The sequence below is a fragment of the Oryx dammah genome, unplaced genomic scaffold, assembly GCF_014754425.2.
Source record: "Oryx dammah isolate SB20612 unplaced genomic scaffold, SCBI_Odam_1.1 HiC_scaffold_29, whole genome shotgun sequence".
Classification (NCBI taxonomy): domain Eukaryota; kingdom Metazoa; phylum Chordata; class Mammalia; order Artiodactyla; family Bovidae; genus Oryx; species Oryx dammah.
Genome location: NW_024070213.1, coordinates 60,428,691 through 60,454,166, shown reverse-complemented (window position 1 = coordinate 60,454,166; position 25,476 = coordinate 60,428,691). Strand labels below are relative to the sequence as shown.

The following is a 25,476-nucleotide window of genomic DNA, read 5'->3' as shown; positions in this document are numbered from 1 at the left end:
CAAGAAGTTAGGGTTTAAGATGTGGATTTAGTAATTATCAAGAAATTCCAGGAATGATAGCAGCCACTAAAGGAGAGAATAGAAGGCTAAGAATTTGACCTTAGGGAATTCCAGAAGTAATCTGGAACAAAATCTGGAAAATAAGATGCATGATAAAGGTGGCTAATGCTTCAGCTTTTCTTTTTTTTTTTTTTTAAGTAATTTTGAAGTAATCAATCATTTAAATGTGGCTTGTAAACTAGCCATGAAGGAGCTCCAGAAATGTTCTATGCAGTGATAGCATTCCTGAAATAAGTGTAGGTTGAGATCATTTCGGCTTGGGTCCTCTAATGATTTGTTTTACTGGATAAACTACAGAAATTCAAGCCTTGTAACATCTCGAACAAGTTGACTAATTGGAAGGAGATAAGTTCCTGCATGTTAGATTTCCCCACATTAGCTTTTTAGTCACATAAAAGCAAATTTGATTAAGATCTAAGAATCTGCAGCTTAAAAAAAAATCAGTATAGGGTAGAATTAGCTAGTCATTGGTTTTAAGGTGAGGAGACAGAAGGAACTTCACGAGAGAAAGAAGGAATGAGGCTGTGACTTAGACATCCAGCCCATTTAGATTGGGGCTATCTTACTGGAAGGACACAAGGATTGAAAAAAGAAAGGTGATTTAGGCAGGGCATATTGATAATAGGAGAATGTGTTTGAACAGATGGGGCACTGAAATTCCTAGATGAGATTAATATGATGAAAGCAGTGCTTCAGAGATTTTTAAGTGTGGTGAAACAGGGGCACCTGGAAGGCCACTGTAACAGAGCATGAAATGGATGGTATGATGGAGGAAGCAATGGTTGGTGAATGATGGATATGGCAGAAAAGAAAATGCCTGATAATTCTTAAGGTTGGAAACTAGTTAGAATTGGGAGAATACTATTAACAAATGAAAAAAGTTGAAAATGTGATTCAGGGAAGGAAAAAGTTTTGTGTTTCAGGTGACATTAGGTCAGCTATGCAGATATATAGGCAGCTAGAGATATGGGGCTTCCCTGGTGACTCAGTAAAGAATCTGCCTGTCAAGCAGGAAATGCAGGTTCCAACCTCAGGCTGGGAAGACCCCTAGAGAAGGAAATGGCAACCCACTCTAGTACTCTTGCCTGGGAAATCCCATGAACAGAGGAGCCTGGCAGGCTACAGTTCTTAGGGTTGCAAAAGAGTCAGATATAACTTAGCAACTAAACAACAAGGCAGCTTGAGATATAGGACCATGGTGTGGCTGAAAGTTCGTGCTTGGAATAGTGGTTTGGGGTTTCTGGCTTGGGAGGAGGAGAAGAGCAAAGCTTTTGTAGAACTTCACAGAAGAAGGAAGAAAATAAATGAGATGGAGAAATAGTGTTCTAAGAGAAAAGCAAGAACGTACAATGTCTCTCAAGCCCAGTAAGAAATCAATGGCTTCAAACATAGCAAAGTTTTCTACCACAGGGTATTGAAGATAGCATGGAGCTAGAGGCAGAAGGTCTAGATTTAAAAACAAAAAACAGTAGAAAACAACATGGTGATTTGGAAGTGTTAAGTGAAGGCATTGTTTTGTTTATCCTGAATTAATGAAGGATTGAATGAGTAGAGTAGGAGAATTTTAATCTGCTATGAAAGGCTATTCTTTAGGAGGTTGAAATGAGTGGGGCTTGCAAGCCTAGGTGCAGAAGGTAACTTCAGGGCAGAAGAGCAAGGCCAAATATTGAATCAGAAACTAAAGAATGCCAGTGGGTAGAATATAATGAATATGTAAGAATAGTGAGAAAGGGGGCTTGATTATGAAACACAAAACAGGACAGAAAGATAAGATTTGTTGGGATAGAAGGGTGAAGAAATTGTGATGGGCAATGGGGATGGTAAAATTTTGAAATTCTCTCTTGTAAATGACAGTTCAAAGTCTTGGCCTCTCACTTCCAACACTACAAGGAAAGCATTTGAGAATGAAAAGTAGTATCTCAATTACCAAACAATCTCAACCAGCTTATTCTGGATCCGGATCCTCCATTTTGTAAACCATGAGGCCTCCTCCTCCTCACAACATAGTTGTCTGCTGCCCTCTGCTGGTCAATTTTGATCTTTGCTCTTCAGATAATTAAATTTGAGAGCATGCGCAAAACCAGGATTTGGTAGGAAGTCCAGTATAGAACCTATTAGATTATATTCATTCAGTACATTTTTTTTAATCACATCTATGTCTAAGGCCTAATAGAAGAGGTGCAAAAAAACAATAAAACACACAGTCCTACCTCTCAAGAAGCTCTCACGCAGTCCAGTCTGAGTGAAGATTAAAATATGTACACATGTTTAAAAAAAAAATCCACGTACTCAAAAAGATTTTTTTTGGAGTGGCTTAAACATGCCAAGAGTGTATATTCTACAAGGGAAGAAAGATTTCACATAGTAAGATAAGGGGATAGGATATGTGAGTGACGAGTGGTTAGGGAAGACTTCCCAGGAGAACCAATGTTTAATGGAAGCTGAGAAGAAAGTGACGACGAGAGATGATTTCAGGCAGAGAACAGTATGAACACAGACAAATATTATACCAGGAACTAAAAGAATACTAGTGGATGAAATGTAGTGAATGTGAAAGAGTGAGGAGAAGTAAAAGAAAGGAACCATGATAGGGTTTAAGGTCCCTGGCCACAGTGTGGATGCTTTAGATAATAGCAGTGTGGAGAGATCACAGTGTAGATGCATTATATATACCAGCACATGCAGTCCTCACAGGAAGGCTCCAGCAAGGGGTGGGGGGCCAGCCTGCACTCAGTTCTGAGAAAAGTAGACACAGTCGAGACTATATAGGAGGTAGAATAAATATAACTTATTTTAATTAAAATTTGCAGAAGCACATAAAAGGAGATGCCTTGAATAGAACCTAATGGATAGTAGTGGTTGACTGATAGGTTCTAGCTGTTGTAATCAAGAACCTCAAAGAGCAGGTAAAGAGACATGCAGGATGGAAAGTATGGGGGGATAGTGGTATGGTTGGGGGAGGCAGTGGCAAGGAAAAAAAACAGCATAAGTGGACAGAGCAGCATGAGATAGATATATCTCATATGCAAGCAGAGTTTGCATATGAAACTCTGCTTGTATATCTCATGAGACAGCATAAGAATGATAGAAAGGTGGGAAACTCCGAAAAGAAATGTGTAAAAAACTCTATGAATTACCTTTGAATCCCTGCCCTCTGGGGAATCTTCTTGGGGATGTGGCTGTGCAAGAAATCAAATACAAAGAGAACATCCTCAACAAGAATCCTAGATATTCATTCCCCACAGTGAGAAACTGGGAAGAGAAAGAACCGGGTGAGGTGAGTACAGAAGGGTTGGAGAAGGATCAATTAATTCCCTAGCTAGGAACTTGGAACAAGGAGAATTTAGAACACTACCTGGCACATAATAAGCACACGATAAAAAGTGAGTTATCTTCGCACACTCTGGCTCCAGCCAGACTGGCAGTGTTGATGTTTCAATAGATCATTCCCCACAAGCTCTGTGATCCCTGAGACGCAGCACCTGAGGGAAATCCCAGTGAAAGAACGCCTTGTTTCTAGGATCTTCACGGTACAGAGACCTACAAGATGTGACGTCTGGTCATTAAATTCAGAGGTGCCCTCTTTATCTGGAAACTCCAGTTTTTACTATTAAAAGCACAACTAGCATTCACATTCCCGAACAAAACTTAACCGTTCTTGAACCAAATCTTTTGCTACGCCCTCCCGAAAGAATGAAACAAGGTATGTCGAAACTCTGGTTGCAAACCTGAAGTTACAGAATTCTCTAAGTGCGTTGTATCCTAGCAGCCAATACAGTTGTACATCATTAAACGCTTCTTGTGGTCACCCTCAGCCCCCTTCTTCCCCCAAATCCAGGGATGAGACCTTCTGGCTTCTGTTTCCGATACAGAAAGGGAAAGGCACGAAACACACGTGGAAGTCAAGAAGTTTCCTTTACACACACCCTGAAAAAAAGCGGCCGTCACGAACAGGATTCGAACCTGTGCGGGGAAACCCCATTGGATTTCGAGTCCAACGCCTTAACCACTCGGCCACCGTGACTTCCAAGACCGCCCTTCACCGAGCACTTACAGAAAGGGTCTGTACAACGACCCGGAGCGAGTGGTGGAAACGGGAAGCTGGGCCAAGCCCAAACACACAGCCTGTGACCTCCTCACATTCCGCTCCTTACCTCTGCCTTCACGCCGCTCAAAGGAAGAGTCAGGTGGATCGGGTGACCCAAGGAGGCAGGGTCTCCCGCCCCACGAAGATGAGGGTCTCGAGGAGCGCAAAGCTGTTTAGGAGGCATTGGCGAGGCCTGCAGAGGAAAGCAGTTGGAGAGGAGGGGCTGGGTCCCCGGGGTGGCGGCTAGGGGACTCCTCGGGTTACGGAGTGAGACCTGGGACAAGGCGTTAGGGGCGAGGGAGGCTCAGGAGTTTAAACGGGGCACTCCTGGGGATGGATGAAAGGAAGAAACTTCTTGAGGAAACGGGTCCAGAGCTCCTCGGGATTAGGGGCTTTGTGGGGTTAAGAAATGTGCAAGGTGAGGACCACTGAGGTCTGGGCTGGGGGCTTCTCAGGCGACCGGCATCCCCCTGGGGTAGGACAGAGAGGTACCCCACTCCACCGGCTGAGAGGCAAGAAAAGACTTCAGGTCAGGTAAAGGGCGATCTCAGGGGAGTGTGCGCCCCCTCCAGGAAGCAGCTTCCTCTCCAGAGCTCCGGCCGCGGCCGCCGCCGCCAGGGAGGCCGCCAGGGTCCGCCCCGCGCCAGGCGCTCCGCCGCCACCGCGTCCGGCCGACCGGCAGGGGGCGCTGCGCGGGCCGGGGCCGGCCTAGGCGGCGGGAGGCGGCGGCCGCGGCGGCGGGAGGCGGCGGGAGGCGGGCGGAGGAGGAGGCGGAGGAGGCGGGAGCTGAGCTGAGCGGGGCGGGCGGCGGCGGGGCCCGAGCCCGAGCCCGAGCCCGAGAAGATGGCGGTGCGGAAGAAGGACGGCGGCCCCAACGTGAAGTACTACGAGGCCGCGGACACCGTGACCCAGTTCGACAACGTGCGACTGTGGCTCGGCAAGAACTACAAGAAGGTACGCGGGCAGGGCCGCGCGGGGGCCGGGGGCGGGACAAAGGGACCGAGGCCCCGCGGCTCCCCCCACCCCCAGCTCCTGCCCACCCTCCCGCGGCCCGCGGCCCCTCCCCCGCGGCGGCCGGAGCGGCCCCAGCGCGCCCTCCGCCGCCCCGCGCCCCTCCCCCAGCCTCTTTTAACAACCCCCCCACTCCCGCCTCCGGTTCCAGCCCCCGCCCCCACTGCTGCGCCCTCTGCCCCTTGTTTTTCTCCACTCGTCCGGCGGGTCCCGGTGCCAGCTGCCCACCCTCCATAAGCCATCGCCTTCCGGGCTTTTCCGGGAGGGACGGTCGCGGATGGACGGGTGCCGAATGCCCCCCGCCCCGACCCGAGCGTGCCCGCCACGGTGCCCGCCAGAGCTCCCCGCGGAGCCAGGTACCAGCAGGGCTGAGGCCTCGCCGGTGCTTTGTGTATGTTGAGAGAAAGATGATGAAAGCCGGAGGATAAACAGCCCCAGAGCAGGCCCTCGACTGCTCACCAGCCTGAAAAAGGCCCCCACCCCGGGATCACCTGTCTACCGCCCGCCCCCATCTCCGCACAAGGGGTAACAGAACCTCTTTGGGAGTCAGGGTATAGGAGTTCCTGGGCAGCTACCCCTTTTAAAACCATTGCTCAACTTCACAATGAAATCACCCCACCACCACCTGGCCTTGCATTGCCTTGGGTTTGGGGTTCAGAGACTAGGATGCAGTTTGTGTCTGGAGTCCCCCATCCTGTAACGGGAGATAATAAGGTAATGAACAAAAGGTTCAAGCCTTACCTGTCGTTTATACCAGACCTCTTCCTGGTGATGTCTTTGTCTTTGGGCCTGGTTGAAAGGAACATCTCTGCATTGGGCTTTGCTCTGGAGAGGGTCTGCGTCTCTTCCTTCTCACTGCCCCCAATAAGAGGTTCTCTGACTTTCCTTCAGCTCCCCAGTTCTTCCTGCTCAGCTCTGCAACCTGTCAGAAGTGTGATGGGCCGCTCGAGAACGCCCCTCTGATCCTGGTTATGAGTCGGGCTCTGTTCTCAGAGATCTCTCTGGGTGTCAGAGCTTGACCAACAGCTGCTGGGTCTGTGGCTTGTCTCTACACCAGCGTGAGGCTCTGGCTCCCAGGCTTCTACCTTTGACCTTTTGGACAGGAGATCAGTCTAGGGGCTTAGTGTCTGGCCCTGGGGGAACTGGCAGCCTGTGACCTAGTTCAGCTGTCAAGCTCTTAGCTCTTTGTCATTTACTTTTTCTTTCAAGGATCTCTTTACACCTCCCACCAAAAGGTGCACTTTTTTCTATGGTTGGGGTTGAGGAAAAGGGGATCAAAAGATAAAGTTAGCCTCTTTGCACAGTTTTACATGAGAACTGAAGGCTAAGGTGCTAGGTCGCATAATATGGAAATATTTAAGAAGGCCCAGGCTCGCCTGTGTCCAGTACAGTCTCCTCAAGAAGGGTAGATACTGGCTTGCTATTTCCCACCTGGCTGGGCAGTAGCTGTCTTTTTTCCCGTCTAGGAGGGCATGTGAAGACATGTGCCCTATATTGCTTCTTTGCACCTTTCTTATCAGGCTATATTATAGGGGGAATCTTGACCTTCCACACCATTACTCAAAGAAGTAGAGTGCTGTCTCCCTTAGAGCATTCCAGATGTTGCTTCTGTGGCCTGATCCCTATGAATCTTCACAATTTTACAACTCTACGTGCCATTGGCTAAAGATCGGGATCCTGCAGCTCCATTTTTAGGGTGTAGTTAAGGGAGAGTAGGAAGCTGCCTATATTGCCAGCACCCAAGACTGGCAGTAGGCAGCTGAATGTCATCTTCTTGGTGAGGGGCACCTCAGGCCTTCCTTCTGCCATTTTCTTTCTAAGAGATTAGGCATGTGGGGGAAGAAGACACTATTTCTATCCCAGATGCTTCCAGAGCTTCTGGGGAAGAAATAAGGGAGACAGTGGAAAATTGATTTGGGGTCTGTTTTTCTCTCCTTTTCCCTATTTCCCCAGTATATACAAGCCGAACCACCCACCAACAAGTCCTTGTCTAGCCTGGTTGTACAGTTGCTACAATTTCAGGAAGAAGTTTTTGGCAAACATGTCAGCAATGCACCGCTCACTAAACTGCCGGTGAGTGCAAAAAGCAAGGGGGCAAATCCGAGAAGGAGTTGTCTTTTGTGTTTTTGTAAATCTTCTAGTTTTTGAGGTTTGGGTGACTTCCTACCATCCCTTTCCCTGGTTGGGGTGTTACTGGCTTGGCAGAGCCCCCAGTTTACCATCCCCTTTGTCCTAGTAATAGTTCATGCAACAGGTTATCTCAGAGTATCGAAACTCAGTCATGAAACTCATGGCATGGTGAAAACGTGAGATTTGGATTTGCACACTCTTGTGTTCAAATCCTGGGCTCTGCCACTTGGTGTCTCTGTCATCTTGGACAAGCCATTTATGCCTTTTGAGTCTTGGTTCCTTTATCTCTCGATGGGATTAATATACCTATCTTGTAGGTATAACCTGTAATGATTAACGAGGTAACCCAGTAAAGGGAATCCAGCAAGGGACATGGTGGAGCTTTGTGAATATTGGTTTCTTTCTCTCCGCTCTTCTAGGCTACAGGATAGAATGGCACAGGGGTTAAAGAATTCTAGCTTTGAGAGGGAGATCAGTTCAGCATAAGATTTTGTGAAAGGATTGTTAAATCATAAGAAAATTTAGGATGTAACTCTCATATACTTCTTCCCTGTCTCAATTTTGTAGATCAAATGTTTCCTAGATTTCAAAGCAGGAGGCTCCCTGTGCCACATACTTGCAGCTGCCTACAAATTCAAGAGTGACCAGGGATGGTGAGATGCCTTCTCTCTGTACTTCTTCCATTTACTTTAAAAGGAATCCCCCTTTATGATTCCCTGGGGTCTTTGTGGGGTGGGAGAGAGTAGACATTCTTGCAAGTCTTTTACTTGTGCTAGATCAGCAGACCTGACCTGCTGGGTCAGAAAAGTGGCTGGGAGTCAGAGCCGAGAGTCTCTAAGAATGAGTGAATATGTATATGTGTGTCAGTGTGTGTATTGTAGAGGAAAAGGGATTCTTAGGTTGACATCTCAAGCCTTTCTTTGTCCTTTCGGACTAAGTAAAAGTGATTTGTGGAGTTGAGATCAGTGAACCCCAGATCCCAGGTGATTTTGGCACAGCTGAGGGCAAAATTGCCTCCTAATCTCCCATGTTAAAATAATCACCTATGCTAACCCCGTCCCCAGACTTGAGCTATACCACTCACTAGATTATTGCTTCTTTACAAGGCGGCGTTACGATTTCCAGAATCCATCACGCATGGACCGCAATGTGGAAATGTTCATGACAATTGAGAAGTCCTTGGTGCAGGTAATAGTCAAGAACTCCCCCACTTATCTCCCTTCCCTGGATGAGAATCCAAAACACCCCTTCCCTATAATCTCATCCCACTTATTTCTTCTCCCCACAGAATAATTGCCTCTCTCGACCTAACATTTTTCTGTGCCCAGAAATTGAACCCAAACTGCTAGGGAAATTAAAAGACATTATCAAGAGACATCAGGTGAGTGGGTGGGTGAGGAGAGGTTTTAGAAACTCCATGACTCTTTTTCTGATGTTTTGCATACAAGAAGCAGCCCCACGGTAGCCCTACCTATTTGGAAGAATGTTAGAATTAAAGCTTTAAGCCTCTGTTTCTGTTTCTCTGTTTCTCCCATTCCCATTCTTGGCAGGTTTAGATCACTGTTCCTAGAGATTGCATAGGCCTGAGGGGAAAAGCATCTATTTCCACTGAGCTAGAGATTGCCTGATTTTAGATAAATGAGATCTTTGCTCTCTGGAACTCTGTAATAACAAGCAGCTGTCATTGGGACGTACAGGGACATAAACTTGACTGTTCATTTCCCATATGTAACAGATTATCTGTTCAGAGGTTTATCTGTAGCAGTTTAAAATTCTTTGATTTTTCTCCATTATTTGCAAAGTCCCAGCTGTTTCTCTCTGCCACTCAGCTGATGTGTATTTAGAGAATGCAAACCAACTTTCATACCATTTTGATACCATATGATTATGAAGGCAGATCTGTGGTTAAATCTTACTTTGGTTTGTTTACATTCATGACTAATTCAAAGAGGACCACACTTACCTGCTTCTCTTTATGTCATCCAGGGAACAGTCACTGAGGATAAGAACAGTGCCTCCCACGTTGTATATCCCGTTCCAGGGAACCTGGAGGAAGGTGAGACCTGGGTTTCTTGGTCACTGTAGTGGATGGCTTGGACTAGGAGATGGAGGACCACTCAATAGCTGTGTAGTGCCTGGGCTCCTCCCTCCTTAGAACTCTGAATCTTCTTACCACCTTTGTTCGCATTCCCGAGTCCCCTGCTGCAGCAGGTGTTGTGTACAGAGTTCTTTGGTATATGTACCCTTTTAGCTCATGTCTCACCCTGCTCTGTCTCTGTCCCCAGAGGAATGGGTACGGCCAGTCATGAAGAGAGATAAGCAGGTTCTTCTGCACTGGGGCTACTATCCTGACAGGTGAGGATGGGATCTGGGGACAGGTTTAAGTACAAGAGCCAGACGGAAAAGCCCTGGAACATCTAGTAAAGCAAGAAGGCACTCTTCGAGGGTTGTTTTTCACTCTGTTAATTTGTTCTCTCACCTATTATGTGAACCCTCTTGTCTGTCCTGTGGGAAGTTTGGGCTTACTAGATAAAGCTTAGGCTAAAAGCATTGGGGCTTTGTGTGTGAGATGGTTATCCTAGTATAAGTTTTGGTAAGTAAGCATTAGAAATAATCTAAATATCTAACAGTGGGGAAATGTTTCAGCAAATTTATATATCTAGTCAATGGGCTATTTTACAGTATTTAAAGTGATAGAGATAGCATACATAATTTATAGGTAAGTACTGCAAAAAGTAGGATGTAAAATGACATGTAGTATCATTGCCATTATGTAAAAACAAAATAATAGGAAAAAAATTGTAGAAAAACATTACTGGAGAACACATATATACTGAATGCCACAGTGCTTATGTTAGGATGATTCCTTTCTTCTATTTTTGAAATGTTTTGTAATCATTTTTATTACTGTATAGTGAAAAGAATCCCAATATTAATTGGAAAAAATAATCATACTCAACAAACCATACAGAAGGTAACCCAACAACCCGATATTTTTTGTAAATGGGAAAAGTAAAAGGTTTGCCCTTTATTTTTCCACAACTCTATCCCATTGATTGTGCTTCACGCTCAATTTCCCATGGCAGTTATGACACGTGGATCCCAGCCAGTGAAATTGAAGCGTCTGTGGAAGACGCTCCAACTCCTGAGAAACCTAGGAAGGTGAGCTTTGCTTGTCCGCCCTCCCTCCCCCAAGAATACCAGGGCCAGACCCCTCTTGGAGGTGAACAGAGAGGCTCCTGGGCCCTTGGGTTCCTCTGTTAAGGGTCCCCAGGCAGAACCAAGGGCTTCCAGGCCTCTCCCCAGGGCAGTCTGCCTTTGTACTTCAGGTTCATGCAAAATGGATCCTGGACACAGACACGTTCAATGAATGGATGAATGAGGAAGACTATGAAGTAAATGAGGACAAAACCCCTGTCTCCCGCCGAAAGAAGATTTCAGCCAAGACGCTGACAGATGAGGTGAAAACTCTTTTTCTTTTCTCCTGAGCCCTTAGCACAAGTCTCGGAACAATATTCGCTGGAGATTGTTGGCTGACATCTGCCCCAATTCTTCACCCTGCAGGTGAACAGCCCAGATTCGGACCGACGGGACAAGAAGGGGGGGAACTATAAGAAGAGGAAGCGCTCCCCCTCACCTTCACCGACCCCAGAAGCCAAGAAGAAGAATGCTAAGAAAGGGTAGGCCAGCCCTTAACCGGCCCCTGGCTTCACTGCTGTGTCCACTCCCTGGTTAAGGAAGGAAGGACTGGTCCCCTCCTGTAACTACCAGGCGCTGGCCTACAAAGGAAGAGGAGATCTTTAGCTATCCAGTGTCTACTTCCGGTCCTGGCCACTAGTAAACTCAGAGCTTAATCTGCAGATGAAATGTCTTCGCCTCTTCTGCTTACTTTGTAGTGATCAGTTTCTTCTTTGCTTAGTTCTGCCGTCAGGGTTTTCTCTCCCTTTTTTCTTCCTTGCAGTTATTTTTTTTGATTAATTTATTTTTGGCTGCATCTAGTCTTGGTTGCAGTGCTCGAGGTTGCTCGAGATCTTCCTTGCAGCTCATGGGCTCTCTAGTTATGGCACACGAGCTCTAGGGCATTCAGACTTAGTAGTTGTGGCGTGGGCTTAGTTGCCCTGCCGCATGTGGGATCTTAGTTCCTGGAGCAGGAATCGAGCCCACTTCCCTGTATTGGAAAGTGGATTCTTAATCACTGGACCACCAGGGAAGTCCCTTCCTTGTAGTTTTATTGCAATGTAGCTGACATACAGCCCTGTAGAAGTTTAAGGAATACATCATGATTTGGTTCACATACATTGTGAAGTGATTATCAAAGTACATTTGGTAAACATCTTTTGTCTCATGTAGATAATAAATTAAAGAAATAGAAAAATAAGTAAAAAAATTTTTTTCTTTGTTCTGAGAACTCTCAAGATTTGCTCTTTTTTTAAAATTTTTATTTATTTGTTTATTTTTTGGCTGTGTTGGGTCTTCACTGTTGCATGGGCTTTTCTCTAGTTGCGACAAGCAGGAGCTACTCTCAGTTGTGATGAGCACGCTTCTCATTGAGGTGGCTTCTCTTGTTGCAGAGCACGGACTCGAGCACAGAGGCTCCAGTAGTTGTGGCCCCCAGGCTCTAGAGCACAGACTTAGTAGTTGTGTTGCAGGAGTTTAGTTGCTCCATGTCATGTGGGATCTTCCCGGCCCAAGGATTAAACCCGTGTCTCCTGCATTAGCAAGTGGATTCTTAACCACCGGACCACCAGGGAAGCCCAGGATTTACTCTGCTAACAACTTTCGTGTGCACCGCACAGCACTGTTAATTATGTTTATCACGTACCTCTCAGTCCCTTTGGGAGTTTTTCTTGCTTCCTTTCTTTTCATTGAACTCACCTTCCAGGGAGTCCTTGTCCAAGGATGCCTGGATTCACTTTCACTCTCTTTCCTTTGCAGTCCTTCAACACCTTACACCAAGTCAAAGCGAGGCCACAGAGAGGAGGAGCAAGAAGACCTGACGAAGGACATGGATGAGCCCTCACCGGTCCCCAATGTGGAAGAGGTGACATTGCCCAAGACAGGTATGGGCCAGGCCCAGCTCCAGGTATAGAGACTCTTACCCTTCAACTTAGCTGGTTATTGAAATCATATTCATCACCACAGACAATCCTCTAACTTCATTTCCATGTCTGAGTCATGGACCGTGCTGTCTCCAAATTTCTTTTATTACACACCAGATAGCTCAGTTGGTAAAGAATCCACCTGCCATGCAGGAGACCCTGGTTTGATTCCTGGGTCGGGAAGATCCACTGGAGAAGGGATAGGCTACCCTCTCCAGTATTTTGGGACTTCCCTGTGGCTCAGCTGGTAAAGAATCCACCTGCAATGCGAGAGACATGGGTTCAATCCCTGGGTTGGGAAGGTTCCCCTGGAGAAGGGAAAGGCTATCCACTCCAGTATTCTGGCCTAGAGAATTCCATGGACTACAGTCCATGGGGTCTAAAAGAGTCAGACATGACTGAGCAACTTTCACTTTCACTTTCAATGTCAGTAAGATATACTTGAGCACAAATTATACACATGTAATGTTCACCACTACTTTTAGGAACATTATAAAACACATATGTTATGTAAAATTAGGAAAATGTACAGGATAAGATTTAAAAATAGAGGTTCTAATATTCTCGGCCTGTGTTCCAGTGGACCCTCTTTTGCAACCCCACTTTGGAGACTACTGCTCTGCAGTACTGCTTTATGTCTGTATTCCACAGACACCCAGGAGTGGGTTTCAGGAGTAGGGTGGGGAAGGCCACTGAGAGGAGTTCCAGCTTTCACCTCTTCTTCCATCAGAGCAGCTCTTCTCTATGTGTTTTCTTGGGTGAGCTCCTGTGTATGAATTCAGTGGAGGAAAATGTCTTCTGCTTTCAAAAATGTTTAAGATCCAGCCACTCCTCTACAGAATGATTTGGTCAGACTCTGTGTCAGTCCAGGAGGAACTTACAGACTTCTAGATAGAGATAAGGGGCAATTAAAGACAAGAGTGATTGATGAATGTTCGTAAAGTAGAAGATGCTTCTTTATAAGAAAAAGCTTGAGTAAAATGAATCTTTGGTGGGGAAAGGGGAAGAGTTTCAAGCTCCAGAATGATTGTGACTGGAGCAAGCTATTACATTTTGTGATCAGATGGAGCAAACTTTGGAAGAAAGTGAGCTCTCTGGAACTGTTCATAGTGGAGAGGCGAGGGCTTGATTTAGACAGAACCTGTCTGTTAAAATGACTCTCTTCCCCTGGCAGTCAACACTAAGAAGGATTCGGAGTCAGCCCCAGTCAAAGGAGGCACCATGACTGACCTGGGTAAGATGGGGCACTTGGGGCAAGGCAGTTAGAGCCTAGAGGCGGTGGCAGGAGGCTGGCCCCTGCCCCTGGCCTACCGGGGCCTTTCCAAAAGCGCACTTGTTCTCTGGACCCTCAGGCAGCACCAACCTTCTATCTTGCTGTCTCTCTCTTTCAGATGAACAAGAGGATGAAAGCATGGAGACCACGGGCAAGGTAGAGCCAGTTTAGAGGCCCCCTACCTCTCCCTGTGATTCTGCCTTGTGATTATAAAGTTCCTTTCACCCAGAACTTTCCACTGTCCAGACTCTTCCCACCCTAGAACTCATTCTCACTGTTGCTCAAAACTCTGAGCCTTTTGAGTCCCAAGGCCCTTAACTGTTCAGTTCCATCCCATCTTTAGTGCCCATGGTCCCAGGGTGGGGGAGAAGCAGGGGGTTGCTAAGGGCTAAACGAGAATGCTGAGAGTCCAGCAGCCTCCATACTCATAGGATGAGGACGAGAACAGCACAGGCAACAAGGGGGAGCAGACCAAGAACCCAGACCTGCATGAGGACAACGTGACTGAGCAGACCCACCACATCATCATCCCGAGCTATGCTGCCTGGTTTGACTACAACAGGTATCGCTGCTCCAGCTCCTCACTGAAGCCTTTTTTCCTGTGACCACGGGTCCGCATGTTGTTCCTTCTCCCGCCTCCAGATAAGTTCCCTCTTGCTCAGCCAGCAAGACTGGGGTACAGTTCAGCTGTAGGGGAGCTCCTGGTCTAGTTCTCAGACCCAGGCCTCCCGTTCCTTCTTGCTGCCCCTTCTTCCAGACGTTTCCTCTCTCATCTGGGGGTCCCATCTCTCATCTTTGGGGTCCCATCTCTCCACTCGAGCCTTCTCATTGCACCCTGGCTTCTCTTGCAGTGTTCACGCCATCGAACGGAGGGCTCTCCCCGAGTTCTTCAATGGCAAGAACAAGTCCAAGACTCCAGAAATGTAAGACACTGTAGCTCGTGTTTCTCTTCCTCCTGTCCCCATTGGCTCCTCCTGATCCACGTGGGCAGACACTTCTTGAGCTCCCTACATGAGCCAGGCACTGTGCTAGGCTCACGGAGACATGCTGTCTGCCCACAGGCAGCTCCAGCCCAGCACTGTGACCACTGCCTCTGGGATCTGCTGGGGGCTGTGTAAAGCCTGCTCTTCTGTTCAAAACAAGTATCTGCTTCCCCCTGGGCTCAGCTGTGTTTCCTCCCTCTGTTTCTTTTAACAGGGTTTAGAGCTTTCCATCCATACTTACCTGTGCTGTCTAAATTGCAAATATTTCCAGCATAATTAATCTCTTTGGCTAAAGTGTAACTGACTATTACTAGTCCCATAGAGTAGGTTTTGACAGAAAAAAATGGGAAGAGGAACTATTAAGACCCAGTTTGTGAATTAAAGGATGGAGAGATGTGTTTTGTAAAGTCTGGGCCTGGGGCTCAGACGTCTTCATGTCCTTCGAAGCTCCTCCTCAGACCAAACCTGCCTGGCTTTAGTTTGGTGGTTTTCTGTGGTTAGGAATGTTCCAGGATAGATACGGTTGGGCAGGTGGGAGCTAGTGCTGAGCCCAGGCGCCCTGAGGACTGAATGCATCGGCTTCCTAGCTATTCCTCAGCTCCCCATCTCCCTGCTCCGGGGTCCTTCCACCGTGTTTCTTTCCCCACAGCCTGGTATGGTTTTCTTCTCCTCCTCTTGCTGGGGAAAGCAGTGTATGAAGAAGCCTTGCTCTCTCCAGAGGCAATAGTGACAGATGACATGAGTTCAACTTGATCTGCAGGCAGAGTTGGAACTAGAACTCTTTACACTTTGCACTCTGGGTGTAAAATACCAAACAGCGATAATGGCCTATATGTATTGAGTGCCCTTTATCTCCCAGGCATTATCCTAAGTATCCTACATACCTTGACTAATTTAATCTTCACATCAGCTTTAGCTGTAGCTCTTATTATCTTCAATTTACTGACAAGGAAACTGAGGCGTGGAGGGCGTCAGTTACTTGCTTAAAGTTACACAGCTCATGAGTAATAAAGCTGGGGTCTGAGTCCTGTAGTCTGCCTCATGTTCTCAAACTTTACGTTATGCCACACAATAGCTGCCATTTTTGGAGCTTGTACAGTGTGCCCAGCACTATTCTGTATCTCTACAGACCTTTCTATTCTCAAAAGACACTTCATTTTACAGTTAAGGTAACTAAGTTTCAAAAATTTAAGGCCATCATAGTAGAACTAGGATTTAAACTTAGACCTCTCCACCTTCAAAACATGTATTCTTAAGGCTGTGCCCTGCTAACTAGGTGGAGGCACCCCTAAGGACTTCCCTTTAACACCTGCCTTTGGAATTAAGGGCACTTTCTCTTTTTGATTTCTTTTCCAAATGTTGGATGCGGGAGTGCCCTGTTAGCCTAATGGTTAGGATTCTGGGCTTTCACTGCCAGGCCCCGGGTTCAGTTCCTGGTCAGGGAACTGAGATCCTGCCACCCATGTGGAATGGCCAAAAAAAAAAAAAAAAGGTGGATGAAACATCCCCAAGCACACACAGCCAAGGAGATAACTCATTTAACGAAAAATCCCATAGAGGGTCTGAACCCCTCTTGTCTAGCACACAGGAGACCCACAGTGTGTATTGAGTTGGATGAGGCATTCTTCTTCTTCTCTGTCACACATGAAGGTCGTTCTTCTCTTACCAATTTTCCCTACCCCTCAGCCCTCTCACCGTTCACATCTCTCTCTTCTAAGCTACCTGGCCTATCGGAACTTCATGATTGATACTTACCGGCTGAACCCCCAGGAGTATCTCACGTCCACCGCCTGTCGCAGGAACCTGGCGGGTGACGTCTGTGCCATCATGAGGTGGGTCTGCAGCTGAGGGGTGGCAGAGGCTCAAGGACGATGCTCACAGGTGCCTCTTGGTCGAAGTAAAGAGGCTGCTGGCAAGGAGCATAGGGGATGAGCGGGAAAGACACAGCTAGAGAAAGGCAAGTTCAGGCTTGGGTCAGGGTGACTTAGGGGATGGCAGGGCGCTCTCTGCAGTGTGGCGGGAGGAAGAAGGAGCACATCTGTAGTGAAGGAGCCCATCCGGTGAGAGATGGAGGAAGCAAGGTTTAGCTGATGGGTGGATATGGAGAGAAACCCTGGTGCACATGGAGACTTGGCTGTCCCTGGTGTGTAGGAGCTGGGAGGAGGCCATATTTCCCAGGGAGTAGAAGGAGCAGAGGAGAAGGCAATGGCACCCCACTCCAGTACTCTTGCCTGGAAAATCCCATAGATGGAGGAGCCTGGTAGGCTACAGTCCATGGGGTCGCTAAGAGTCAGACACGACTGAGCGACTTCACTTTCTCTTTTCACCTTCATGCATTGGAGAATGAAATGGCAACCCACTCCAGTGTTCTTGCCTGGAGAATCCCAGGGACGGGAGAGCCTGGTGGGCTGCCGTCTCTGGGGTCGCACAGAGTCGGACACGACTGAAGCGACTCAGCAGCAGCAGAAGGAGCAGAGAAGAGGGTGCCCCCAGCCCTCTCCTCGTGTGTGACCCAGTCTCTGCCTCTCTCCTCACAGGGTCCATGCCTTCCTAGAACAGTGGGGTCTCATTAACTACCAGGTGGATGCCGAGAGTCGACCAACTCCCATGGGGCCTCCACCCACCTCTCACTTCCACGTCTTGGCAGACACACCATCCGGGCTGGTGCCGCTGCAGCCCAAGACCCCGCAGGTAGAGTGAGGGGCTGCGGGGATGGGGTGGAACTGGGCAAACGGGCTTCTTCGGACTTTTCTTTTTCTGGTTTTTTAGGGTAATGTTTCAGGAGTGTTTGAGGCTTCTTCCTTTTCCATGGGATGCAAAGGGCCACAGGAATCAGTCCCATGTATTTAGCACCCTCTCTCAGCCTTTGTACCTAAGACTGCAAGGACTTGCTGAGGGAGAAGAGATGCTTGTTGTCCTCGGGGAGCAGACAGGCTAATGTAGGGGATGGAGCAGATAGAGAAAAATGGCTTACAATTCAGTTGCATGAAATTTTTTAACCTTGTCACGTTTCCAGCATTTTTTCATTTTTGCTTCATAATTTTTATCACTTCCATTTTTTTCCATTTCCATTTCATACATTACAAAAATTGTTATGTGGCTTGCCCAGGGTCAGACATGTAGGATTAGAACCTACTTGTCCAGCTCCTAAGAGAACCCATAAAGATACCTGTGAATACAAATGGATATCATGCCAATTCCAGATCTAATTAATCATTCAGGGAATACGGAACTGTGGCATGAGTGCCCCCCGAGCTTCGGGCTGCCCAGCATTTGGTCTTGAGGCTTCCAGGGCCTCAGCCTGGTCATTTTGTGCCCAGCCTCCATGACACCAAGCTCTGTCCCCTAGGGCCGCCAGGTTGATGCTGATACCAAGGCTGGGCGAAAGGGCAAAGAGCTGGATGACCTGGTGCCAGAGACGGCTAAGGGCAAGCCAGAGCTGGTAGGTGGGGTGTAGACCCCGCTGGGCTGCTTCTTTGCCCCTTTATTGGGGGGCCCCTGCCCGGGAAGAAGAGCTGTGAGAGCAGAGGAGCTACAGCAGTGAGGAAGTCCACGCAGGGGTGTCCCTGGCTGTGGGAAGGGAGCCCCTTCTGTCTGTCCTCTCTCTCTGTCTGCCCCTGGCTCCTGGCAGTCACTCAGAGTCACCTCTCTCTTTCCCTTCCACAAATAGCAGAACTCTGCTTCCCAGCAAATGCTCAACTTCCCTGACAAAGGCAAGGAGAAACCGACAGACATGCAGAATTTCGGCCTGCGCACAGACATGTACACGAAGAAGAACGTCCCCTCCAAGGTACGGGGCCGTGGGCACCTGGGGTCGGTGCTCCTCCTCCTGCAAGGCTGCAGGCTCTTCTTGCTGACCCACCCGTGTTTCCCCTGCAGAGCAAAGCCGCAGCCAGTGCCACTCGAGAGTGGACGGAACAGGAGACCCTGCTGCTCCTGGAGGTAACTGGGGCCAGGGAAGGAGAGTCCTGTGAAAGGGAAGTGGCCAGGGTGCCGGCCGCACTTGGGAGTGGGGAGGGCGTGATCTCGCCCTGTCTCTCTCCTTCCCAGCGCCCATCACACACTCCCTCAGGGGCCAGCTGCCGGGCAGGGACTGAGACCATTTTGTCAGCCCCTTGTCCTTACCAAGTGCTACTTGGAGATTCCCCTTGGGCCTGGCAGATTATATAAATATCACAACCCAGAGAGCTCTGAAGCAGCTCTGCTTAGCAGGGTTGGGGACGCTGACCTTTGAGGGAGGTGGCTACTGGAGTAAGTGAGGTTGTGTCTGCACCACCACCACCAGGCACTGGAAATGTACAAAGATGACTGGAACAAAGTGTCGGAGCACGTGGGAAGCCGCACACAGGATGAATGCATCTTGCATTTTCTCCGGCTTCCCATCGAAGACCCGTACCTGGAGGACTCAGAGGCCTCCCTGGGCCCCCTGGCCTACCAGCCCATCCCCTTCAGCCAGTCAGGCAACCCCGTGATGAGCACTGTCGCCTTCTTGGCCTCTGTCGTCGACCCTCGAGTGGCCTCAGCTGCTGCGAAGTCAGCCCTAGGTAACGTGCAGGGCTCCCAGCCCTCTTGGTTTGCATTTGAAAGGCTGGGTGCTCTGACCGTGGAACCCCCTCAAGTTCACTGCCCTACTGGCCTTGTCTGTGGCTGGCATCAGCCCAGGCAATGGTCCAGCTCCACGCAGGCAGAGATGAAGAGCTGGGTTTGTGAGGGAGCTCTCACAGAGAGTGCCAGAACTGCCTACCTTCCTGCTCCCAGCCTCCCCTTCTCTGGGTCTTACAGAAGAGTTCTCCAAGATGAAGGAAGAGGTTCCCACAGCTTTGGTGGAGGCCCATGTTAGGAAAGTGGAAGAAGCTGCCAAAGTGACAGGCAAGGCAGACCCAGCCTTTGGTCTGGAAAGCAGTGGCATCGCAGGGACCGCCTCCGATGAGCCGGAGAGGATCGGTAAGGCCTGCCGTGTTCCCCAGTTCCTCCCTTTTTACCAGCAGCCTCAGCCCCCTGGCCTCCCCATACCATCCCTGCCTCCACCCGACCTCAGAGCATGAGACGAATGGGGTGAGTTGGTGGGGTGTTCATTTTCCTCAGGGCTTTACTTTAGGTACCATGGCTCCCCACTGGTCCTCTCAGTAAGATCTTGGCTAGAAGGGGCAGTTGGAAGAGTGTTGTAGACCAACTGTCAGACATCTCCTGTTTCCTCTTCCCCTGGACCCAGAGGAGAGCGGGACTGATGAGGCACGGGCGGAGGGCCAGCCCACAGAGGATAAGAAGGAACCCAAGGTACAGCGGGATTGACACGGGCTGGGAAGGCAAAGGGGTCCGGCGTGGACCAGGGAAGGGGAGCCGGCTCCACTTAGCTTGGGCAGGCGAGGGCTGGGCTTGGATGGGGCTGTGTCCTGGATCCAGGCCCTCTCCCAAATAAGAGGTGTAAACTCAGCTCCTGGTCTGGGCCCTGTGTGTGCGAACCAGCACCCTGACACTCCCCTTTTTCCTTTCCCTGGGGCTCCAGGAACCTCGAGAAGGAGTTGGGACTGTGGAGGAAGAAGCAAAGGAGAAGACCAGTGAGGCACCCAAGAAGGACGATGAGAAAGGGAAAGATGGCGACAGCGAGAAGGAGTCAGAAAAGAGTGACGGAGACCCAACAGGTGAGCCTCACGTGGTGGTTGGGGTTCTGAAAGGAAGCCAGGCTCTAGGGCTCACGACCCTTTTCCTGGCCCAGTGGATCCTGAGAAGGAGAAGGAGCCCAAGGAAGGGCAGGAGGAGGTGCTGAAAGAAGTGGTGGAGTCGGAGGGGGAAAGGAAGACGAAGGTGGAGCGCGACATTGGCGAGGGCAACCTCTCCACCGCCGCCGCTGCTGCCCTGGCTGCTGCCGCCGTGAAGGCCAAGGTAAGGCCTCAGCCCCAGGCAAGGAGGCGCTGCTCCTCATCACACAGCACCTGGAGGAAAGCCTGCCTTGTCATCCTTACCCCTCAGCCCCAGGCAAGGAGGCGCTGCTCCTCATCACACAGCACCTGGAGGAAAGCCTGCCTTGTCATCCTTACCCAGTGCTGGCCTGTCTCCTGTCCCCTTTGGATCCTGAGAGGAACACTTGGTCATCTCTCATCTTTTTTAAACCTTTATCATTAGGCCTGTTTCTTTTTTTTTTAATTGTAAAACATTTTATGTATTTATTTGGCTGCACTGGGTCTTCGTTGCAGCATGCAGGCTTCTCTCGTTGCAGAGCACAGGCTCTAGAGCGAAGGGCTTCAGTAATTGCAGCTCACAGTCTCTGGTTATGGCAGTTGGGGCACGTGGGCTTAGTTTCCCCACGGCCTACAGGATCTTAATTCCCTGACCAGGGATCGAACCCACTTTCTCTGCATTGGAAGGTGGATTCTTAACTACCAGACCACCAGGGAAGTCCTGATTGGGCCTGTTTCTACCCTCTCAATTATTTGACCTTTCCTTATCCTTTGATATCCTCTCTCTTTTTTCATGTTCTTTTAAAAACACCGCTCAGGCCTGTGCTACTCTCTGGGTTGTGACCACAGCAAGTTCTGTCTTAAAGCCTGTCAGCCCCTACACCACCCTTCTCTGTTGCCCAATGTCTTCAGCTGGGTCCTCCCACTGATGGCCACCCCACCCCTCCTTCCTTAGCACTTGGCTGCCGTTGAGGAGAGGAAGATCAAATCTCTGGTGGCCCTGCTGGTGGAGACCCAGATGAAAAAGCTGGAAATCAAACTCCGGCATTTTGAGGAGCTAGAGACGATCATGGACCGGGAGCGAGAAGCAGTGAGTGGAGTCCCCTGGCGGTTGGCGGGGCCCCACCTTGGCACTGGGCTGGGCCGCGGTTTAGGGTGAGGGGAGCAGCAGTACAGAGAACCTGAGGCTGGCGGCGTCACAGCGGAGCAGACTAGCCCAGACCAGGGCAGGAGGAGCCAGCCTGGGCGGTTAGGGTCCAGTGACCCAGAGGTTCAGCCTGGAGACTGAGGTCCCACAGAATGTCAGCCCTAGGGTCAAGTTCTTGTCGATTCTTTGCTGCATCTCCAGGTCCTTGAAGGGTGCTTAGTCCACGGTAGACTTGGCTGTGGAGTGATTGTTGAGTGATTAAACAGGTTTAAGGCATAATGAGAGGGTAAGGGCTTCAGATCCAGGGGTTAAAGTTGGAAAGGGAATAGCATGGACATGGTGTCGACTCATTTTGATTCTTAGAAGATATGAAAGAAGTAGAAGATAAGGACTCTGATCCTGAACTTCTCAATTGAAGATACCAGATATCCAATATGGAGACGTCAAAGTTGGCTAATGCTTCAAGTATCTGACAAATGAAAATTAAGAGATTTCCAATCAAGTATAAAAATCCTGAATGAGAGCAGAATAAAGGCCAAAGCTCAGAGGCTAGTGAGGTGATCTGGGAGGGCTTCCTAAGAATTGTGAGTTTTTCTTCAGTTTTGAAGGAGGGAAAGAACATGATTTGACTAGAGGAACTTGGTTGGTTGGCGGGGTGGGGGTTGGTTTCCAGATGAAAGTAATGACAAATTCAGAGCTCTGGAGCTGAAAATGAACAAGGGCTACCACCAGATTAAGTCCACTTGTCCACTGCAGTGAGAAGCCATGCGGGCAGCCAGAAGACCTGGTGGGGGGAGCTGGAGAGGGGAGGGGAGGCGAGAACAGCGGAAGCCAAGCACAAGGCTGAGGTTTGGTGTGGGGATCTCCAGGATGGCAGGCTGGGCTTGTCAGAAGACAAAGCAGGGGGCAAGGTGTGTGCCTTTGGGGTTTCCTGCCCCCGGGTGACAGCTCTCCATCGGCCCGGGCAGCTGGAGTACCAGAGGCAGCAGCTCTTGGCCGACAGACAAGCCTTCCACATGGAGCAGCTGAAGTACGCAGAGATGCGGGCCCGGCAGCAGCACTTCCAGCAGATGCACCAACAGCAGCAGCAGCCACCGCCAGCCCTGCCCCCGGGCTCCCAGCCTATCCCACCACCAGGCGCTGCTGGGCCACCCACTGTCCACGGCTTGGCCATGGCTCCAGCCTCTGTGGCCCCAGCTCCTGCGGGCAGTGGGGCCCCTCCTGGAAGCTTGGGGCCCTCCGAACAGCTTGGGCAGGCAGGGTCAACGGTGGGGCCACAGCAGCAGCCACCAGCTGGAGCCCCCCAGCCTGGGGCCGTCCCACCAGGGGTACCCCCCCCTGGACCCCATGGTGAGTGATAGCTTCTGGAACTCTGGCTGAGTGGAGGGATCCGGGGGAATGTTCCAGTTCCCCTTAGAGGCAGTGTGTGTTAGGACTGGAGATAAGGGTTGACCTCAGCTTCTACAGCTCCTCCTTCACCATGGCTATTCCCTAAGTCAGCAGGGCTCCCTCCCCAGAGCCAGGTTTTTGGAATTTTGTACGAAGGATTTATCACTCAGTTCTAGTATCAGGAAAAGGGAAGGTGGCCTAGGAGTGACTGGGTTATCCTCACTGTGTGAGTGAGTTGGTGAGTGAGATTGTATGCCTCCAATCTTCTCCATCTCTCCTCTTCATTCCCAGGCCCCTCACCGTTCCCCAACCAACAAACTCCTCCCTCAATGATGCCAGGGGCAGTGCCAGGCAGCGGGCACCCAGGCGTGGCGGGTAATGCTCCTTTGGGTTTGCCTTTTGGCATGCCGCCTCCTCCTCCTGCTCCATCCATCATCCCATTTGGTAGCCTAGCCGACTCCATCAGTATTAACCTCCCCGCTCCTCCTAACCTGCATGGGCATCACCACCATCTCCCGTTCGCCCCGGCCACTCTCCCCCCACCTAACCTGCCTGTGTCCATGGCGAACCCTCTACATCCTAACCTGCCGGCGACCACCACCATGCCATCTTCTTTGCCTCTTGGGCCGGGGCTCGGATCCGCCGCAGCCCAGAGCCCTGCCATTGTGGCAGCTGTTCAGGGCAACCTCCTGCCCAGTGCCAGCCCACTGCCAGGTGAGAAGGGTCCTGGAGGGGACAAGGGGCGGGAGAGGGCTCCACGGGGTGGACTGGAGGGCAGGTGGGCGACGGGCTCGGGTACCAGGGCTTCCAGGATCCTTTTTTTGAACACCATGGTAAAATTAGAATACAGGAGGGAAGGGCCTCTCTGGCTGTCCTCCACCATTCCCCAGCCTGGCAGCTGGCCCCTGGGATGACGCTGGGGCCTTTCACTGGTGGGTCACGGAGGAGTCCTGTGACACAGAGCATCTCAGTTGTAAACTGGAAAAACGGCTGCTTGTTTGCATGATGACTGCCGTCCCGTTTGCTTGTTCCCGTCACACTCAAGTGCCCCATTTAGAGAGTTCCCTGGGGGGCAGGAGGACAGTTAGGGGTGTAGCAGTTTTCCCAGCGTGTGGTGGGAGAGGGCACTGGGAAAAGGAAGTTGTCCATCGGGGGTGCTCTCTCATCTCCCGTCCATTGCATGCCATGCCCGGTTGCGTGTCTGGTGGCCTGGGTCTGGACCCTCTCCCCTGCTCACCTCAGCTGATGCAACTTGCTTCTCTCCACAGACCCAGGCACCCCCCTGCCTCCAGACCCCACGGCCCCGAGCCCAGGCACAGTCACCCCCGTGCCACCCCCACAGTGAGGAGCCAGCCCGACATCTCTCTCCCTCCTCACCCCCCACGGAGATCAAGGTTCCAGGAACAGCCCCGTCCCCACCACTGGGACCCTTCCCCAGCCTGGAGAGTTCGTCACTACGTAAGGAAAGTCCTCCTGCCCCTCCAAAGCCCCCACCGTGCCTGTCAGGGGCATGCATTTTTATATTGGATGATTCAAGGACTTCTGTGGAAAAGATGTTTCTAATGTCTGGGAGAGAAGATAGGATGGGGACGCTGCCCTCAAAGGAAGGGCTGGGCAAAGGTGTTTCTACAAGGTCCTAATTAACCACTGTTAAGGGTACATCCCCACAAAACTACTGCATTTTTTATGGATTGAAAAAAAAAAAAACCTTTTAAAAGGAAGTAGAGATTTAAAAAAGCCCTCCAACCAGTGAGAAAAATCCAACTTTTACATTTTTTGGAGGAGGGAGGTGAGTTTTAGGAAAGGGGTATTAGGTTCTGGGGAGAGCTCTGATAGGATAGGGTGCAGGCTGTCTCCTCCAGCCCCTCGTTAGTGACCGAGTCAGCTCCCCACCCCGCTCGGCTGCCCCGTTTATTCCCACTCCTCTCTCCTACTGCTTCCTCAGTGTTGCTGTTTAGGCCACCCCAGCTCAGCCAATGACCCCTTTCCCTCTGAATGTCAGTTTTGTGTTTTTAAGTCTCCTGCGTAGTTGATGTCAGAGTATGTCTATTTGGTGGGGAAACGTCTTGGGGATTCCTGTGGTAGGTAGTGGAGGAAGAAAGGGCACGTGGGGCTGTGTGGCCTCCTCCCCGGGCTCTGACTCCCAGAAGATGCGGAGAGGGGAGCACTAAAAGAATGGGAAGTTTTAAAAACGTGGAATTGTCAAAAAAGCACTTAAGCACCTCCTTCTCACGACGTGGTGGGTCACTCTGTCCCCTCTTCCCTCCCACCACGCCCGTCATGACTGGTAGTGGGGAATTCCCTGGGATTTGGGGCAGCAGCTGGGTAGGGGTGCCCGACCTAGGGGCATGCCAACCCCCTGATGGCAGCTCATGGCTCAGCTCTGCACCCCAGATTCCAGTGCCCCCAGTACCAGCTGTCCCTCTTCATCCCTGATGTGACGACAACAGTGATCCCAAGGCTTTTCACCAATTCTTGGTCCCTCCCACCAGGCCCTTTGTTCCTCGTGTCCCCATGTTTCTCTTCCTCTGCGTCTTGGCACCTTTCTTCTGTTCAGAATTTTCTGTAAATTTTCTTTCTTTTCCTTTTTTTTTATAAATTAATTTGCTTTCAGTTCCA

At 50.1% G+C, this 25,476-nt stretch overlaps 1 protein-coding gene, 1 long non-coding RNA gene and 1 other non-coding gene across 16 annotated transcripts in view; 1 reads left to right on the top strand and 2 right to left on the bottom strand.

Moving 5' to 3' along the window:
* Positions 1-6,829, bottom strand: part of LOC120857444 — a 14,150-nt gene extending 7,321 nt beyond the window's left edge. The window contains exons 1-2 of one of the 5 annotated variants that reach the window (XR_005719661.1): positions 4,215-4,741; positions 1,988-2,171 (exon numbers count right to left, since the gene is read on the bottom strand). This is a non-coding gene — a long non-coding RNA (uncharacterized LOC120857444). The other 4 variants (XR_005719662.1, XR_005719664.1, XR_005719663.1 and 1 more) reach the window with 4 other exon arrangements.
* On the bottom strand, positions 4,003-4,084 carry TRNAS-CGA. Its single transcript has one exon. It is a non-coding gene; the product is annotated as a tRNA-Ser (tRNA).
* On the top strand, positions 4,894-25,476 carry SMARCC2 (SWI/SNF related, matrix associated, actin dependent regulator of chromatin subfamily c member 2). 10 transcript variants are annotated; one of them, XM_040232917.1, is made up of 30 exons: positions 4,894-5,101; positions 7,112-7,231; positions 7,856-7,941; positions 8,395-8,476; positions 8,577-8,669; positions 9,275-9,344; positions 9,574-9,643; positions 10,375-10,450; positions 10,618-10,749; positions 10,853-10,968; positions 12,224-12,348; positions 13,562-13,621; positions 13,779-13,816; positions 14,092-14,222; positions 14,512-14,583; positions 16,362-16,475; positions 17,181-17,334; positions 17,993-18,085; positions 18,317-18,433; positions 18,523-18,585; positions 18,929-19,187; positions 19,426-19,587; positions 19,856-19,920; positions 20,150-20,285; positions 20,360-20,526; positions 21,277-21,411; positions 22,437-22,818; positions 23,149-23,232; positions 23,506-23,571; positions 24,126-25,476. In XM_040232917.1, the coding sequence occupies exons 1-30, from the start codon at positions 4,991-4,993 to the stop codon at positions 24,200-24,202; spliced, it is 3,456 nt and encodes a 1,151-aa protein (XP_040088851.1). In that variant the 5' UTR covers positions 4,894-4,990; the 3' UTR covers positions 24,203-25,476. The 10 variants fall into 10 exon arrangements, with proteins under 10 accessions (XP_040088851.1, XP_040088850.1, XP_040088847.1 ...); XM_040232916.1 differs by having other exon boundaries at positions 18,314-18,433; positions 24,126-24,890; XM_040232913.1 differs by having other exon boundaries at positions 23,149-23,571.